The sequence below is a fragment of the Equus quagga genome, chromosome 15 (assembly GCF_021613505.1).
Source record: "Equus quagga isolate Etosha38 chromosome 15, UCLA_HA_Equagga_1.0, whole genome shotgun sequence".
NCBI classification, from domain to species: Eukaryota; Metazoa; Chordata; class Mammalia; order Perissodactyla; family Equidae; genus Equus; species Equus quagga.
Window position 1 is genome coordinate 88333308 of NC_060281.1, and position 13987 is coordinate 88347294.

General features: G+C 40.2%; 1 protein-coding gene across 1 annotated transcript in view; it reads right to left on the bottom strand.

Moving 5' to 3' along the window:
- Positions 1-12539, bottom strand: part of SLC5A4 (solute carrier family 5 member 4) — a 33588-nt gene extending 21049 nt beyond the window's left edge. The window contains exons 1-5 of the mRNA XM_046640846.1: positions 12405-12539; positions 11636-11707; positions 9880-9984; positions 8034-8093; positions 6556-6660 (exon numbers count right to left, since the gene is read on the bottom strand). Of these exons, the coding sequence (XP_046496802.1) occupies positions 6556-6660; positions 8034-8093; positions 9880-9984; positions 11636-11707; positions 12405-12539 (477 nt within the window). The remainder of the gene's footprint in view (positions 1-6555; positions 6661-8033; positions 8094-9879; positions 9985-11635; positions 11708-12404) is intronic.
- Positions 12540-13987: the final 1448 nt, after the last annotated feature.

Consider the following 13987-nt stretch of genomic DNA (forward strand, 5'->3'; position numbering starts at 1 on the left):
GATTGCTATATTAAGAATGATGGAGGAGGACTTCTATTCTTCAAAAATATCAGTGTCATCAAAGATAAAAAAAGGCTATGGGTTTGTTCCAGATTAAAAGAAGCTAAGGACACTTGACAACTAAATGTAATACCAGACCTGAGACTGCATTCTCTACTGGAAAAGTGAAGATGCTAAAAAGAACATTACTATGTCAATGGAAAAAATTGGAATTTAAATAGTAGACGATAAAACTATTGTATCAATGTTACATTTAGTGAAGTTGATGATTTTACTGTGGTTTTGAAAGAGACTATTCCTCTTTCTAAGAATAGGAAAATAAAGGGAGTGCTAGAATTGGAAAACCATCATTTTGCAACTGTCATAGTAAAGATTGGATCAGGTAAAAATCATTGAATAGAACCGCCAATGATTCTAGAATCATCAATGAATGTTAAATCTAGGGGAAATTTATATGGAATTATTTGGGGATAAAGGGCATTGATATATGTAACAATCTCAAATCATTTAAAAATGTGAGAGAGAGAAAGGGAGAGAGGGGGAGAAGAAGAAGGAAGAGGAGGATAAAGAGACAAAGAAGAGAGGAGGAGAGGAGAGAGAAGGGGGAAGACAGGAGTGGGGAGAAGAAGCAAGAACAAAGAACAGAGGTTATTATAGTAGAATTTCTTCTTACCCTTGGGATAGGGAAAGATTTCTTACACAAAAGGCATCAACCAAAAAGAAAAGATTGCTAAAGTTGATTACATCAAAATTAAGAACTTCTGTTTACTCTAAGACAAGCCACATATTTGGAGAAGATATTTGTAACACGTATAACCCACTAAGGGCCAACACTCTTACAAAAGAATAAGAAAGAGACAAGACAACTCGATTTAATGGCATTTTGAAACGAATAGGCGTTTCTAAAGAATATAGCCAAATGGTCAATAAACACCTGAGATTCTTGTAACGATGCTCCATCTCATTGGAAATAGAAGGAAATGCAAATTAAAGCTGCAATGAGACATCAACACACGCTTATAGAATGCCTAAAATTTGAAAGTATGCGGACAACACAAATGTTGACAGGTAGATTAAGCAATATGAACTTTAATGCTGCTGGTGAGAATGTAAATTTAAATCCTTTGAAAACATGTTTTGGATTATCCACTAATGTCAAATAGATGTTTACCATATGACCAAGCAATTAGACTCCTTGAGCATACAGAAATGCATGTTCAAGGGCACTAAGAGACACACACCAAATGTTCACAGCAGCACTATTCATAATAGCTAAAAAGTAGAAACCATGTTTGTTCACCAACAGTAGAATAAATAAAGTTGGTATACTCATACAATGCAATACTTTCCAACAATGAAAATGAGTAACTTCATCAAAAATATGAATGAATCTTACAAATATAATGCTGATCAAAAAGAGGCCAGAAACAAAAGAATACATACTGCTTGGTCACAATTATATAAAATTCAAGAGGCAAAACTAAATTGAAGTGTTAGAAATTAGGGTGGTAGCTGTTTTTAAGGGAAGGAGGGAGTAGTGTTTATAATGAATCATCAGAGGGACTTCTTGATTATATGGGCATTAATTCTGTGATAAGCGATTGACCTATTCATTTATGTTTTGGGCACTTTTATGTTGCATATACTACTACCCACACAAAAATAAAGATTCCATACTGATGGATAGGAAAACTGGGCTGTGTGCTGGCTTTGACACTAATTCATGGTGTAAGCTCAGATAAATAATTTCTTCTCACTGGGTTCCAACTTGATCAGCTGTAAAAAGAAGTGTTTGGGCCAAATCAATTTTAGGATCCCTTTGTATAGTTATGTAGAGTTAGAATTCTAATACTGACAAAGGATAATGGACTAGGTGAATTTCTACCAGCTGCTGCCTAGGACCCTGGCTTTCAACCCTATGCTGAGGTCCAAGACTTGTGAAGAAAGAAAGCATCTACAGGTCCAATCATGGGAGGACAACACAACCACATCAACACTTACAACATGATTTAGTCCACACAACAGTTTTGACTCAACGTTTCAAAATGCCATGTCAGTTCTAACTCTGGGTCTTTGCACCTGTAGTTTCCACATCTAGATTGTCCCTCCATCCAAACCCTCCATCTGACTGAGCCTGTGTCCAAGAACTCTGGCTGTAGACTCTTCAGTGGGGAGTGAGGTACTTCCTGCTAAATTTTCCCCAGCATTGAGTCTGCACTACATTGCTGAGCTCTCCATTGATTACTATAGTTTCATATGTCATCCCTGCAATCCAGTTATGAAGTCCTTGGAAGCCAGATCTCATCCCCAGAGGATCAGTTATTGGACTGATCATACAGAGGAATGGTGAGTGAGTGAACAGAAAGTGAGCAATATCTACACAAGATTGCTCTTTCATGACTGTCAGCAGAGAAAGAACAATAAAAAAAAATAGAGGAGTAGGTAGACAGAGTAAAGCAATGGTTATTGTTATGAAGCAAGATACTTGATCACGTTTGGGGGTAGTAGAAAGCAAGAAGTAACAGATGATGGTGGGGAGTAATTATGAAGCAAGTAGCCAGAGACATTGAGAAGAGATGGGATCAAGAGTAGGTCAGGTTGAGTGGTTGACCTTTGATGAAAAGGAAGACTCTTTATCCTCAGAGCTGGGGGAAGAAGGAAAAAATGAAGCAAAAGTAGATTTTTTTTGGGTGGGTGGAGGGATGTGTGGTTCATGGCTAGATTTTCTGTATAAAGTAGGAGGTGAGGCTTTCTGATAAGAGGTAGAGGTCCAGGAGCTAAAGAAGTTGTGGATAGTTTAGAATAGTCACCAAGACGACAAGGGTAAAAATTATAAGAAACAGACGAAAGGATTATTGGTTGAGGTTTAGAGCCTGGCAGAGGGCTCTCAAATCTACCTAGCTCTGCCTGAACACCTGTACCCCCAAAGTGTGCTCCCAGCTGCCCTGACCTTACTTGAACACAAACTTGTAGTAGTCCCACTTGAATCTGCCCCTTCAACTCTGATCCTCCCAGGCTCCACATAAAACAAACAAACAAACAAAAAAAAACAACCCACAAAAATTGTCTGAAAAATAGCCTATAAGCATGTTAGAAACACAGAAGTAAAATCCTCGGGGGTAGCAAAGAGTAAGTTGGAAGCCGGATTCAACCAAGTTTGGAGTTTTGCAAAGGGAGTTCAGTGAAAGGGGAGATAGACAAAGAATGGCGTCTATGTGCTGAAGGGTGATTATGAGGATAATCATGGAATCTAAGGGAAAGGAAAGCATGAGTGAGGTGAGGAAGAGGGATAAGGTGGCAGGATTCAGAATCAGAAGAATTAGAGGTAGATTTCTTTGTAGAACTTGAGTTTGGAAATGGTGTCGCCGGAGATGATTGCTTTTCCCCACTAAGATTTGAAATAAAACCTATTGTTTTGTTATCTCACCAGACATTGGTGTTAGTGAAAAGCCTGTTCTTGATTATCTGAGCCTAGAAACTAACTCTGCGTTACAAACACAAAGTACTTTCTGCAACTTTGTTGTCTCTGGGTTTTCAAGGAATGCAACAACCGTGTAAATTGTAAGAAGATTGTACTTTTTACAAAATTGGATATTAACAAAAAAATTGTTGCCATTTCAGAAAAGATATCACCTACTGTGATGCCACTTACTCTATTTGAGTTGCCATAAAACATACCTGTGTCTGTCTGCATTTATAGTTGTCAGATTCATACTGATCCACATGGAGGGGGGAGGTAAATATTTAACCACAGTATTAGGACTTGTGTATTAATGCCTAATCATTTACTTGTTAAAACACACATTATCATATTATGAATTCCTTGACTTTTGTTTCTCTTATATAGTACAATTAAAGCATTAAATTGATGGTTTTGAAATTATATGTAAGTAGATTATATTGCCAATGATTTTTTATTGTGGTAAAATATGTACAAATAAAATTTGCCATTTTAATGTGTACAATTCAATGGAATTAATTACATTTACAATGACTATAAAATATTTCTCATTAAAAAGAGGCACTGTATGATCCAGGATTTTCTTTTGCTATTAAAGGACATTATTAGGACAACAGTCAATATCCGAATGAGGTCTGTAAATTACATAATAGTTTGTATCAAAGTTAATTTCCTGATTTTAAAATTTGCAGTGTGGTTTTCGATGTCTTTAAGGCACACAGACTGAAACATTTAGGGGTAAATGTATGTCATGTCTGCAATGATTCTCAATACAATCACATGACACTTAACAATGGGGATATGTTCTGAGAAATGCATTGTTAGGTGATTTCGTCCTCATGCGAATATCGTAAGGTGTACTTACACAAACCTAGATGGTGAAGCCTACTACACACCTAGGCTATTGGTACTAATCTTATGAGACCACCATCATATGTGGTCCATCTTTGACCAAAACGTCATTATTTGGTGCATGTCTGTATGTGTATTATCGGAGGTTGAGAACCAGTGAACAAGGTGAATTTTCTCAAACCTGGGGCAGGGGAGGTCTGTGAAAGCTGTTCTGTCCAACTCCTCATAATGATCTATTTAATAAGTAACCAGGACAGAATCTGTTATCAGAGTGTAGTAGCACACAAAAGGTCGTGCCCAAGATTAATTATTACAGATCTTCCTTGACTTACGATGGCGTTACATCATGATAAACCCATCATAAGTTGAAAATACTGTAAGTTGAAAATGCATTCAATATACCTAATCTACCAAACATCATAGTTTAGCCTAGCCTACCATAAACGTGCTCAGAACACTTACTTTAGCCTACTGTTGGGCAAAATATCTAACACAATGTTTATTTTATAATTAAGTGTTGAATATCTCAGGTGCTTTATTGAACAGTGTATTGAAAGTGAACAACAGAATGGTTGTATGGGTACAGAATAATTCTAAGTGTATTGGTAGTTTGCCCTTGCAATCATGTGACTGACTGGGAGCTGTGGTTCGCTGCCACTGCCCAGCATCACAAGAAATTATCCCACTGCGTATTGCTAGTTCAGGAAAAGGTCAAAATTCAAAATTCAAAGTATAATTTCTACTGAATGCATATCACTTTTGCACCATCGTAAACTTTAAAAATCTTAAGTTGAATCATTGTAAGTTGGAGACCGTCTGTATTATCACTTAAATCATAACTTTGTAGATAAGAATGGAATCCTACCATTGTATGTTTCCAGCTGACCTCACAGCCTGCACAGTCACACACATGCTCTGGGTCCTCCATTTAGCTCCCCAACATTGCATCCCCTCCCCACTACCAGGAACCTTCCACTCCCAGAGGCTCCATCCCGAGGGGGCCCTTTGGCCACTATCATTCTGCTCCTGTACCCTGTTTATGCTCTTTAGGACCATAGATCTCTAGATGTCAGAGCCAGAGGAGAACTAAAAGATCATGGAGTCCTGCCCACTTATGGAACATGCGAGCGCTAAGCCCCGGACACCTTCAGGCTACACCTGCCCTCCTCCCCCCGCCCCCGGCAACGGGGAGAATCTCCAATAATTCCACTCAGCTGGGACCACCTCATTTCCTGCGTGTCGATAGCATGTCTCCCGTACTTGTCCACACACTCTATTAAAGTTTGCGTTTTAACATATATATATTTGCATATGTTGTCATAAAATGTTAAATGTTTTTATTTTTAAAATTCTTATATCTTTAACCATATGGTGAACATCTAGCACATTGGAATCTTTATTACCACCAGCACGGAGCTCAACAAAATACACTGAGTGCTGGGAAATGCTCACGTTGCATTAGGAAGGCTCATGTCATCTAATCTAAGCAGCTGGTTTACTTCCAGCAACAACTCAGCTCAACAGGAGAGCAATAATGAGGGTTAATTTTCTCTCATGAACTGCCTGGGCCATAAACTTGTGGGAGATTATTTCATTAGTCACCAATACGTGAGGAGTAAGTGAGTCCCTCTTTCTTTGTTTTCTACACATGCTGCTGAATCTTCAAATCCGTTTCTTCTTTCCTCAATGATTAGCTCCAAGGAATTTAACTTTTAAAAGGCTTTAGAATTCTTTTAACATTTACCTCCGACATCTGTTTTATAGGAGTGGTCTTAGATAAAATAAAGACAAGTCAGTTTAATCATACAAAGCACTTTCCTCCTGTCTCACATGTCAGATAATCAAGCTGAAAATGAAGATATAACCCTAGACTGGTAGTTACTGTGCAGTGGAAAGGCAGGAGACTAGAGAATTCTCGACTTTTCTACTACAAATAGCTGTGTTACTTGAGTGAGACATTTTGTTCTTTCTGTACATCCATTTTTTCATTTCTTTAATGAAAGTGTAGGTTTATACTCTTGAACCCCTCATGACTTGTAATTCTTCTACTCTAGAGATGCATGGTCTCTGATGCTCCTTTTTTCCATAAAAACTCGGTAGAGACACCCCAGGTAGTTCAAGACATCCATATGGCTTGACACATAAAGACTGTCAATATCTACACACCCAGTACTGTGCTCTTAGCGCTCTAGCCCCATCCAAGCAATCTCGTGAAGCTAAAATGCCAGGAGCACTGAACTCACTGAGATTCTCAAGACGACAATGATGAAGAGGGAGAGGACAGAGAGGTAGATCTGGAGCCGCTCCCCACCAAACCGCTTCTTCAGATACTCCGGCATGGTCATCACCTGCAGAGACAGACGGCAACAGGGAACCACTTTCAGAGACCAGCACATTCAGATTATTCAACATTCACTAAGCACCTGTGGGCAGGTGACTGTATGTGGCACCTTGGAAACACAGAGATGAGAAAGGCACAGTCTCTTGGGAGAGCAGAAAGGTTGGAATGAACACAGGTGTTGGAATCAGAATTTTTGGGATTTGTTCACAGAGTCAACATCTACTAGAAGTGTGACCTTTGGCAAAGGGCAATCTCTCCGAACCTCCATTTTTCTCATCTGTGAAATGGGGTTTAATATGAAGGTAGATGTAAAATGCCTACAACAACACTAAATGCATGGCAAACACTCAGCAAATAATTGTTATTATTTTCACCAATAATATTGCAGTCTACTAAAAAAATATTACTTGTAAATAATGAACCACAGTTGTGGTTACATAATAAATTGATAATTGAATAAATTGCAAATATGCATTTGGGTGTGTATTTATAGGATTATCTTTATTAAAAGGAAAAATGTGGCACTAATTCCCTACTTACAGAAAAATAGGAGGTCAACTATGTGATATGTAGCATAAAAAGTGCAGCTTTCTGGTTTCTTCCTAGCAGATGGAGTTCATGATTTAATCTCCGCCCATATAAAGAAATGTTAAATAATTATTCATACGATATTATCAAAAACAAGAAGAGGAACTCTTGGTGGCTCGGAAACTGTGTGGAACCCCCTCAAAGATGGAAGCCACATCCAAGAACACATGCATAAGTTCTGTGTCAGGGGTGCTTGCACTAAGTACAGCATCCTTCAACAGAACTTGTTTAATCCTAGAACTAGACGGGACCCAGGACGAGCAAAGGAGAATTATATGGCGACCTGCAGAGGTACTAGCCAGAAGGCTGGGCCTGTGAGCATCCTCATCCCAGGAGTTCTCCCAAGATATAGCACCCCATGGTCAGAACGCCAGCAGCAGAAGGAATAAATGTAGGAGCTAGGCTCAGAGAGGCAGAACAGTCGGTTGACAACCAGTCAGTTGGCAACACCCAGGTGGAAGAGGGGCCGCCATAGCTGTGGTGTATCCTACCCCTACTTAAAAAATGAAACCACTTTACAAATGTCAGAGTGGCCAAGAGTAGAGTGAAGGAGAATATGATGTGTTGGTGAGGATGTGGGAAAATGGGAACCCTCACAATAGTAACCTGCAGGAGGACAGCTGACTGCAGCCATTTTCAAGAGCAATCTGGCTGCACTTTGTGGATTTCTGTAAATGTAACCCCAGAAATTCTGCGACAAATGCTATTACTCAGGTTTCATGATTGAGCAGAAAGAATGAGTAAATAAATGAATGCCTGACAGGTGTGTTGAGAACATCTGCAGATACTTACCTCTGCCTTGATGTATATGGGGACAAAGAACCACCCTAGAGCCAGTAACAGCAGTGAGGCCTAGGAGAAACCGAGAAAAGAGTATAAAGTGAAACAGGCTTGGCTTGTGGGCCTTATCACCTCATGACATCTGAGTCTGAAAATAAAATAAGTTTGCTTGAATTCTGTCCCACTTAACCAATTAGGATCCAGAGACAGCTGTGGATTCCTGTCTTGTTTCCACGATTCAGAGGCCACGGTTTCCTGGGGCTTAGATGTGACAAAAGATGTGTGGTGAAAAATGGACAGAAGAGATCTGAGCCCAGCTGGACCACTGGAAGGTCACACAATCTTTGCCAAAAGGAATTATCCCTGAACGGCAGGAGTTGTATACAGAGTGACAAAGCGATGAACAAGAAATTCGGAGATAGAAGAATACTCTCAGTGCCCCCTAAGTCTTGCCACATATGATAATGATAATCATATAATCTTGCATTGATATGCAATGTTTACAAAGAGACTTCACATATATCATCCGTGCTGCTGTCACAGGTGAGGCAGACATGATAAGCATAGTGATTCTTATCTTATGGAGGGGGAACTTGAACCTCATAGAGATTAAGGAAGCCCAAGTTCACAGGTTAAAAGAGGAGCAGCCTGGCTCTCGGCAGCCTGGTAATCACCCCCACTAGGGCCAAAGGGCATTTTGTCCGTGGTTCCAGAGGCTGGTTCCATTCTGGAGTCCATGACACTATCAACGCAAACCTAAGGCCATAGGGCGTATCCGGGGGTTGGGTCTATTTTGGAGTCCCTGATATATTAAAGTAAAACTAGGGGCAAAATCTTCAATAAAGAAGAGTTTCAGGCATTTGTAATGACTCAGGTCACATTCTGAGTCCATCCGGGGATGGTCTGCCTACATTTTCACTATGATACAATTTTCTTCCATACAAGCATCTCCCTCTGACTGATATGCATATACATGGACATGGGAACACGAGAAAGGATAAGAGAAAAGAAGAGAAAAAACTCGGGCAAGTCAAGAAATATTTATGGCACGTTCACCACCTCTTCAACCAAGTGCTAGATGGTGGGGCAGTGTGAGTGACATGAGAGGACATCATACCTGTCTTTAAAGAATTTACAGTCTAATTAAGGGGACATAGCTTCTACTGGTGAAATGGCACTAAAACAATTAGGAACCCATTCACAAAGTCTTGTAGATTCTACTTACTATCTCTAAACCAATCACTCCTTATTCTGCTGTCACTTCCTTGATCAGGCTCCTCTTGGTCAGTTTCTATCCTTCGATCTGGCATCAGCACCAGGAAGCCCCCTTGACACATGCCGAGCCCCACTCGTCATCTAGGCTGGATGTCTCTCCTGTGAGATCTCGCGATGATCCATGCATGTTTCTCTCTGTACTTTCTACTTGGTAGTGAATACATATCTGTCTCTCCCCTTGGGATGTAAGCTTTTCAAAAGAAGAGACCATTGCTCTTACATCTTTTATTCCCTGCACCTAATTCAGAGCTGGACGCACAGTGTAATAACTCAAGGAGGAGAGATACAAGTGAGAGCTAAAATAATCAAGGATGTCAAATGAAAGTGGAAATTGAATTGTACGGAAATGAACTTCCTGATGGGAAAACTGCTTGAGCAAAATCTCAGAGGTGGGTAATAATGTGACTGGATTGGCCCAGGCAGACTGTGGCCACAGGGAAGGCCCTGAAGTTCAAACAAGGAGTGGGTTAGGAGATGGGAAAATAGAAATTGAACCAAAGAGGAGTTATCCTATACAGACTCCCAGAAAAACGTACCTGGATATAAGTTTGATTTAAAGGAAAAAGCCTATGATGTCACTTACATTCCATTCAAATGCTGCAGTGGCGATTCCTGAAGCTGCTCCTGTCCCAGCCAGCCCCACAATTTGGCCACTGCCGATGTTACTGGCGAAGAGAGAGGCGCCCATCTGGAATCCAAGAGGACAGACTAGGATCAGAGTTAAAAGACCCAAATCAGACTTCTTGAAAACAGATAAATGTTGGGATTTTCTGTCACCACTCCTTAGGGCATGTACCAGCAAACTACAACCTATGGGCGGAATCCAGCCAGTTGCCAGTGTTTGTATGGTTGGTAAGCTAATGTCTTTTATATTTTTGAATGGTTAAAAAAAATATTAAGAAGAACAATATTTTGTGAAATGTGAAATGATGTGAAATTCAAATTTCAGTGTCTATAAATAGTTTTATTGGAGCACTGCCATTCTTGTTGGTTTTACGTATTGACCGTGGCTGCTTCTATGCTACAACGGCAGAGTTGTGTGGTTGCAACAAACTTTATGGCCCATAAACTCTAAAATACTTATAGTCTGGCACTTTATAGAAAAGCTTGCTCATTCCTGGCTTAGAAGAACGTTAATCTACCTATTTGAATGCTCTGGGTTGAACCTGTCCTTGGCCAAGAACTTCCAGACCCTCTGTTGGCCCCTTCAACCAGCCTCAAGGATCCCAAAGTTGGGTAGAAGGGAGCTCCTCTTCATCCTTCTGGCCCTGAGGAGCCTCTTCTCATCCACCTCCCTCTCGATCACATTGTCTACTGTTCTTAAGTCAAAGATCAAGCGAGATCCCTTGAGCGGGCATGGATGAGCACTAGTCCTCACAGAACAGCACTGGGGTGTGAGACCCCTGCAGTGCCTCTTCTTCTATTCCCACCTTTTCAGCCCTCTGTAAAATCACCTTTTCTATCCAGGTGTTTGGGGCCAGGGGATGGGATTGATTTCATTTGTGGCTATAGGATTGATTGAGCCTTGCATGTTTCACGAAAACAGTCCTAAGAAGGCAATGTTGGGTTGGACATTCCAAGTGAAAATCCATTATGAGCTTGCAGTTGGTCTGCTTCAATCACCTTAGCCAGGTCATTTCCAGATCTCTACTTTCCTTCCTACTATTTAGTCAGAAAATCTGTGAAGGAACCATGTACTGAGCACCCACTGTATACCCAACCCACTGCTGACACTATGGGTTCAGAGAAGAAGTTCTATGCAGCAATAGGACTCTGGTCAAGGAGGCCAGGCGTTAAAGCCCAGCAAGAAAGACACCAACTGGGCAAGAATCAAAGAGTCATCAGCATTCACATCACCACAAGGAACACATATCCGCTATCGTAACTGCATAGAGGAGAGGACTAGACATTCAGGTGGGAGTGCAGATGAAGCAGGGCTTGAGTTGAGTTTTGAAGGAGGAGAGCAGAGAGGGGAAGGCTCATCCAGATAAGAGGAGCAGCACTAGATTGGATTGGGAGCAAGGAAGGAATGTGCTGGGGGATCTTAAGGAGCCAAGGCAGAAGATTCTTGATGAGGACCGAGGAAAAAGAACATGAAGCAGAGCTGGACTGTGTTTCCTTAAGTGCCACACTACACGTGCTTTTATAGTCAGTGACACACTATAATTTATTGAAACTACAGGGCAGAGACCTGAGGTCAGGGATTTAGGAAAAGAGACACCAGCAGGTAAGTTAACCAATGCACATCAAAAATTCTCAGCATTCCCAATGTTTTCTTTCTTTATTCTTAAACACACACACCCATGAAATTTATCTTCAGGAAACTCTGACCCACTCACCGTCCACCAGACCATTTCTCGCCCAGCCAGGAAGAAGCCTCCAATAGTGTTCCGGTTGGTCCTCAGCATCGCCTGAGCAGAAGAGAAGACATATGATGGTCAAGACCCAGCAGATGCACCCAAGATGCTCCAGAGGCTCTGGCCAGGTGCTGAGGGAAGTGACCTTGTCCAGCAGCCCTACAGGGCAAAACGTTTTCTTGCAAAAGGTGATATAGCATCAATTTTTAAAGGACTTCAAAAATCATAGTTTCATAGACGCATAGGGATTTTAAGAAATCATATTCCTCAACCTCTGTCTTAGTTTCTCTTTATTTTCGTTTATGAAAACAATGTGAGGAATCATTAATGTTGCTTTTAGAAGAAAATTTGAAGCCTCACACCCATTACTAAAAAGAGTGAATGTAAATGAATTAAGTATCCAATTCAACTAAATTAGAAAGTGAGCAAATGACAAAGGAAAATAAAAGAGGTAAGATAATAAAAATAACACCTTTATTCATTATGCCCGGTGCTGGTGATCCCGAACTGTTTAAGTCTGAAGTTCCCACTGCTGGTTCTGTTCAAATGATGGAGTTGTTAGGAGAATAAATTAACTCAGCATAAGCTTTGTTTATGTCACACAAAAGAAAATGATTCCGAGAGAAGGAAAATGAAATCTGTGACAGCTGTTAATGCTCTCTCAGCTTCGTCACACCACATCTTTCCCTCCCTCAGATGTTTTATTCCCGTCATGTGCCCACCCTAAACACCCCATTGGCCTCCTACATACCCATAGCCCAACAGCCATCACCACCACGAAATAGATGACAATGACAGAGATGTCAGCAGGGTTTTGGATGAGCTGTGACATCGCAGGTGGCTCTGGGGTCCCAGTCATGGTGCTGGGGCTTAACGTGCTGGCCATGGCTACAGGAGGTTCCTTCTTCAGCCCTGGGATGGCCCTTTCATTATATAAGCTCCGGGTTAATGATCAGCCTTGAGGAGGTGGGGCATGCTATCAGAACCAGCTCTTGGGCATGGTGATCTTTAAACCTCTTCTCTGAAGCTCTGAGACCCCAGACCTCTAGCAGTCAGTGTTGACCTAAGTGAAGTGTGAGAATGAGGGGTGAGAGACAAGAAATGGGATGAGAATTGGAGGTGGAAAGTGGTGTGTTCACAGAGTCTTTGAACTCTAGACTCTAAAAACATGGTGTAATCTACACAGGAATCGAAATATAATGATGTACACCTGAAATTTATATAATGTTATAAACCAATGACACCACAATAAAAAATAAAAAAATAAATCAAGGGGGCTGGCAAAAAAAAAAAAAAAGAGAAAGAAATGAATTTGAGAACATTGTCACTGATTTTTCAGAAATTCAAAGGATTATAAGAGAATGTTGTGAACCATGCCTGCATCTCTGGAATAAATCCTACTTGATCATGGTGATTTGGGAAGCTTCCCCTTCTCTTCAATTTTTTGGAAGAGTTTGAGAAGGATAGGTATTAAATTTTCTTTGAATGTTTGGCAGAATTCACCAGGGAAGCTGTCTGGTCCTGGACTCTGATTTTTTTGGTTACTGGTTTGATCTTCTTACTGGTCTATTCAAATTACCTATTTCTTCTTGATTCAGTTTTGGAAGGTTGTATGATTCTAAGAATTTATCCATTTCTTCTAGATTATCCAATTTGTGGGCATGTAGCTTTTCATAGTACTCTCTTATAATCTTTTGTACTTCTGAGGTGTCTGCTGTAATTTCTCCTCTTTCATTTCTGATCTTATTTATTTGAGCCTTTTCTTTTTTTTCTTGGTTAGTCTATCAAAAGTTTTGTTAGTTTTGTTTATCTTTTCAAAGAACCAGCTCTTGGTTTAATTGATTTTTTTCTGTTGTTTTCTTAGTCTCTATTTAATTTATTTCTGCTCTGATTTTTATTATTTCCTTCCCTTACTGATTTGGGCCTTTGCTGGTTCTTCTTTTTCCAGTTTCTTTAGGTGCATTGTTAGATTGTTTATCTGAGATTTTTTTTTGTTTGTGGAGGTAGGCCTGTATTGCTATAAACTTCCCTCTTAGAACCAAGTTTACTGTATCCCATAAATTTTGGCATGTTGTATTTTCACTTTCATTTGTCTCAAGGTATTTTTTGATTTTTCCTTTGGTTTCTTCATTGACTCAATCGTTCAGTAGCATTTTGTTTAATCTCCATATATTTGTGGCTTTTCTGATTTTCGTCTTGTAGTTGATTTCTAGTTTCATACCTTTACGGTCAGAAAAGATGCTTGGTATTATTTAAATCTCCTTAAATTTACTGAGACTAGTTTTGTGGCCTAGTATGTCATCAATCCTAGAGAATGTTCCATTTTCATTTGAA